The 5841-nt window shown below is 38.9% G+C and overlaps 1 protein-coding gene across 1 annotated transcript; it reads left to right on the top strand.

The window, feature by feature from the left end:
- The first annotated feature begins 956 nt into the window (after positions 1-956).
- LOC111440171 (pectinesterase inhibitor-like) lies at positions 957-3443 on the top strand. Its single transcript, XM_023077476.1, has 2 exons — positions 957-968; positions 2859-3443. The coding sequence occupies exon 2, from the start codon at positions 2888-2890 to the stop codon at positions 3425-3427; it is 540 nt and encodes a 179-aa protein (XP_022933244.1). The 5' UTR covers positions 957-968; positions 2859-2887; the 3' UTR covers positions 3428-3443.
- Positions 3444-5841: the final 2398 nt, after the last annotated feature.

Raw genomic sequence — 5841 nt, 5'->3', positions numbered from 1 at the left:
ATTATTCATTTTGAGTATCGGCTCTTCAGACTTTCTTTTGGTCTTTTTGTTTTTTCTTTTTTTTTTTTCTTTTTTTTTTTAAATAGTGTTTCTCAAATATACTCATGATCTTTCCTTTAATGAGCTAATGTTAGACGCTAACAATTTTCAACACTTCTGCCTTATTATATTATGTTGAAGGTGAGAACATCCTATGTAGCACGAATACGTCATAAATTGCCTCGACATGCCTTTGACAAGATCAACTTTGCAAGCCCCTCAACCCGTCTCTACTTACGTGGACTCGAATTACAAAAATCAACCACCATCTCCACCTGAGGTGTTGTTCTTCCTTCCACTTCTTGTACCATGAACTTGCCCTCTACTCATTTTTCTTCTTATCGAACCATGTTTTGCAATTGCCATCCCAGCATCATCTTTCACTTCAAATCTCGGTGTCTAATGAAGCTTACCAATGCTGCTTTTGACCTTGAATTAATAATCCTAAACGAACAAAAATAAATTTTTAATAGCTCCATGAATGATTAGCTGGAATAGCTTAGTTGGTTAGAGCGTGTGGCTGTTAACCACAAGGTCGGAGGTTCAGACTTCCAAGAAATAATTGAATTTTCGAGGAAAATACAGAACCCAGAAATAGACCGTCTGGAGTACGACAACCACCCCAGTCAAAATCGCAATATGCTTGTAATCTTAAATTGTTTTCAGATGGTAGGAGGAGTCCTTGACGAGGAGTACCTTTGATGTATCTCAGAACCCGAAGAGCTGCCTCCCAATGTATTTACTTTCATCATCTAACACCTCCCCTCGAGTCTTAGTTCTTTTTCTTTTGGAGTCTTAGTTCTTTTTTACTATGCCTTCAAGGAGGCTCGGCTCCTTTTCTTTTGGAGTTCTTTGTTCGACATTTGAGGATTTACCAATCTATTGGTACGACCAAGTTTAGGGCATGGCTCTGATACCATTGTGGGGAGGTGGATGAAATCTAAGCGCGCTCATGGAGGTGGAAGGACATGCACCGACCCTACGTTAATTGAAGGAAAATCGATGAGGCAACATTTTGCGAGACTGGAAGGTGTGCTTTTGGAGGACACATGCCACACCAAGAAAAAATAAGAAAATACTAATGCCTTACGTCGCTTGGACTCAAAGCCAAGAACACTCGTGTCGTGAGTGGGGTGGGTGTCAAGTAGTGAAATTGTTTTTGGGAGTTTAAGTTAAATTATTCTTAAATTGAGGGCCAATAGCGATTGGCCGTGGTATTTGCACGTGAGCCCGTTGCGAGTGGAATCATGCCTAGAAGCCTTTCCAGCCATGCATGGGGCGCGTGAAGGTGTGTGGAAGGTGATCTTTTGACTATTTTACACCCATACTAATCCTAAAATGACTTGAATTATGACAATCTAGGTAAAGGTGTGTGGAAGGTGATCTTTTGACTATTTTATACCCATACTAATCCTAAAATGACTTCAATTATGACCATCTAGTGAAATTTTTGAGGATTTAGAGAACCGAAAATGACATACCAGAAGAGTGAGCTGTCTTTCTACTCAACATATCGGCCACTATGTTAGCTTTACATGGGTGATAAAGGATCTTTGTATCATAATCCTTCGCTAACTCCAACTAACTCCAACTATCTCCTTTGTCCCATGTTCAACTCTTTCTACCTTAATAAGATACTTGAGGCTCTTATGGTTTTACTACCTGTACCTTTTCACCATACAAGTAACGTCACCATATTTTTAACGTGAACACCACAGTTGCTAACTCCAAATCGAGGGTTAGGTAGTTACGCTCATATTTATTAAGCTATTAGGAGCCATATACAATCACTTCTCCATTAACACCAACACGCAACCCCAATCCTTTTCTCGAGGCATCGTTGTACACCATGCTTGAACCATAAAATAGTGCTAGCATTAGCGCATACATCAAAAACTCCTTAAGCTCTTGAAAAATCTATTCATGTGTCATAGTCCAAAGAAAGACTTACCCTTCTTAGTTAACTTTGTCAAGGTTGCAAATATTTTGAATAAGTCCTAAAAAAAAAAAACCTTTTGGAGTAGTTAGCTAACTCAAAAAAAAAAAAAAAAAAAACTTGTAAGTTCTGTGACTATGTTGGTCTCATTTATCTCATGATTGCTTCTAACAAACTTGCAGGAAATTGTGGGCTGAGGTTGGTCTGGGTTATCTCATGATTCCCCCAAAATGTTCCATGATTACTAACTTCTCAGCATCCCATGATTTTAAACAAGTCGAACTTATTGACTTACTAACTTCTCAATACACGATTCTCACATCCTTCATTTTAACCAATTCGAGTTTATTGACTCACATTTCTCACGTCAAAACACATAATGATGGCAAGGACTACTTTTCGTGATGTCAACAAAAACACGTTGGCAAAATATATATTTATCCACGTATTAGCATTATCCATATACTATATATTCTTTAGGTTATTTATGGAATATGATCTTCTATTATGTCAACAACATATTGTTAAATATTACATTAATAACCTTAAATTTTTTTTTTTATAAAATAAATATTATTAGATTAAGCCAAGGAAAACTGTTATAATCTTACTGACAAGAGAGTAAAGTTATGACTCTAATGTGTAGTCAGTCAAGGTTAAGACGAGAGTGGCACAGGGAGGATGGTGTATTGTCTAAAAAAAGTGTATCATAACTAAGCCAAGTTTGTGATTGGGTTTAGAGAGAAAAAAGCTTAACTTATCCCGTCTATTTTTGTTCGTTTTTCTTTTAATAGGGTTTTAGTTAAAATTCTAACGTGAAAGCTATTAAAAGGAATATTTGTGAGTGTATAAATATGTGAACCCTCCAGACGAATTAATTGAGCAAAACAGACAGAAAAATCAAAATAAAAAATGGCATCTTCTAGTTTTCTTGCAGTCTTTAGGATTGTCCTTTTAGTAATGTTCTTCAATGGGATGGCGCCCATGCATGCGGCTTCCCAAGACGACATCGTTTCCACCATCTGCAAGAAAACTAGAAACCCTTCTTTTTGCTTTAACGTGTTGAAATCTGCTGGCACCACAGACCTAAAAGGGCTGGCCACCTTCACCCTCAACCTCGCCCACGACAAGGTTGCTCAAACCCGTGCCCTCGCCCTGTCCCTGGTGTCCAAGGCAACCGATCCCAAGCTTAAGGAGCGATATGCCACCTGTGCTGAACAGTACGACGATGCCGCCGACGACATCGAGGATGGGAAGAACGACCTGGGGGAAGGTGACTACAATGGCGTCAACATTAAGGCGTCTGCAGCCATGACGGAGGTCGGCGACTGTCTGGACAGCATCACGCAGCCGCCGAAGGACCCATCGGCGTTGTCTAGCAACGGGAAGACTGTGGAAGATATTTGTAGTATCATCTTGGTTATAGCCAATCTTCTCCTTGGGCGTGCCTAATTCATTTTTCTTCAACCTTTCTTAATTTTATCGTACATGTACTTGGAATGCCATGAATCAATAATATGTCTGTTTTGAATCCTATAAATTTGGATATCGACTCCTTTTAATAATCTGACTAATCTAGGGTCACTCTATAACTCTTAGTGCTCTCCAATTTTAAAGGTCACAGGTTCTAGTTCGTGAGTCAATAGCGGCATATAATTTCATGCTAATGAGTTATAGGGCTCCTCAGCCCATGATGAATCTAAAGAAACTAGTTTGAATCAAAGCGAATGTGGAGGGAGAGTTACCCAAATTTTTCAAAAGCTTACTAGATTTCATTTTCTTTTCTTCTCAATTTTTCATTATTGATAACTTTTTGGGTTAGGTTGGTTTGTTTTTATCTTTTTGGATTCAAGTTCGTTTGGGTTGGTTTCAAGTTTATAGGCACAAAAACTAGGTCATGAACCGACCCAATTTCATTAAAAAAAGGCTAGCGAAAGGCTGAACGTTTCCTGTCCCAACGATCCTCCCTCTAATCATAAGCTTTTCAAGCCCAACGGAAGGAAGAAAACCCTCATTTATTGCAGGAAGGAGCATGTCAGAACATCACTGACATGAAGTAGATTGTGACCTCCACACAAGATAGACAAGGGTGACCCTCAAGTGACATCTATCTGACCACATGAGTCCCAAGATTATAGATTGTGACCTCTACGCAAGAAAGACAAGGGGCAACCCTCAAGTGACATCTATCCGGCCACATGAGTCCCAAGATTATAGATTGTGACCTCCACGCAAGAATGACAAGGGGCACATGAGTCCCAAGATTATAGATTGTGACCTCCATGCAAGACAAACAAGGGGCGACCCTCAAGTCACTCCATGCAAGACAGACAAGGGGCGACCCTCAAGTCACTCCATGCAAGACAGACAAGGGGCGACCCTCAAGTCACTCCATGCAAGACAGACAAGGGGCGACCCTCAAGTCACATCTATCCAACCACATGAGTCCCAAGATTGAGAAGTGTCATGATGCGCGAGGAGAACGTGCATCATCCAATACACCAAGAATGTGCACTGAAGCTAAGGCATCATCCAATACACCAAGAATGTGCATTGAAGCTAAGGCATACAAGGCATCATCCAATACACCAAGAATGTGCAATGAAGTTAAGTCATACGAGACGACACAAGTGTCAAAGACAAGCTCGAAAAAGGTGAGTAGGGCTCCATACAATAACTTCAAAAGTCAAGGCCTGTTTTAATTAACGCGGTTGAGATCTCATGTTTATATTAGTGTTAGTGTTACAAAAAACAAAAAAACATTCTTATTCTTCTTTTTTTTGTTTTTTTGTTTTTTTTTGTTTTTTTTTTTTTTCTAAATGGGTTTTGATATTTATTTAAGAAATTAAATATAGAGAGTTGTTTAATTTTGTGAAGTGAGACAAATTTTTTTGTGAAAACTTTCTAATATGAAGTACACGTTCTTTTCTTCTCATGAGCGTGGAGGGAGAATTGCCCAAATTTGTTCAAAAGCTTACTAGATTTCATTTTCTTTTCTTCTTAAATTTTCATTATTCATAACTTTTTTGTTTTTATCTTTTGGGATTCGAGTCCCCGTTTGGGTTGGTTTCAAGTTTATTGGCACAAAAACTAGGTCATGGGTTGGTTTCAAGTTTATTGGCACAAAAACTAGGTCATGGGTTGATTTCAAGTTTATTGGCACAAAAACTAGGTCATGAACCGACCCAATTTCATTAAAAAAAGAAAAGAAAGAAAGAAAAGGTTAGCTGAAGGTTGAACGTTTCCTTCCCAACAACCCTCCCTCTAATCATAAGCTTTTCAATCTCAACGGAAGGAACAAACCCTCATTTAGTGCAGGAAGCAGCATGTCACAACATCAATGACAGGAAGTAGATTGTAACCTCCACACAAGACAGACAAGGGGCGACCCTCAAGTAACATCTATCCGACTACATGAGTCCCAAGATTATAGATTGTGACCTTCACACAAGACAGACAAGGGGCGACCCTCAAGTCACATCTATCCGACCACATGAGTCCCAAGATTGAGAAGTGTCATGATGCGAGAGGACGGTGCATCATCCAATACACCAAGAATGTGCAGTGGAGCTAAGACATCATCCAATACACCAAGAAGGTGCATTGAAGCTATGGCGTACGCTAAGTTCGAGAGAGAGACGACACGAGTGTCAAAGATAAGCTCGAAGAGGGTCGAATAGGGCTCCAGACAATAACTTCAAAAGTCGAGATTTTGATATGAATTTTTACATGTGACTCATTTTTTAATTAACGTGGTTGAGATCTCAGGTTTATATTAACATGGATGAGGGCTCATGTTTATATTAACCTGTTAGTGAAAAAAAAAAAATAATCAAAAAAATAAAAAATAATAATAAAAAAAAAAT

The sequence above is a fragment of the Cucurbita moschata genome, unplaced genomic scaffold (assembly GCF_002738365.1).
Source record: "Cucurbita moschata cultivar Rifu unplaced genomic scaffold, Cmos_1.0 Cmo_Scf00142, whole genome shotgun sequence".
Taxonomy (NCBI): Eukaryota; Viridiplantae; Streptophyta; class Magnoliopsida; order Cucurbitales; family Cucurbitaceae; genus Cucurbita; species Cucurbita moschata.
The sequence above is the reverse complement of the archived record's forward strand: the minus strand, read 5'-3'. Positions and strand labels throughout refer to the sequence as shown.

What these genes read in the sequence shown, in the direction of transcription:
- LOC111440171 (XM_023077476.1), top strand. Translation starts at nt 2,888, where the DNA reads ATGGCATCTTCTAGTTTTCTTGCAGTCTTTAGGATTGTCCTTTTAGTA.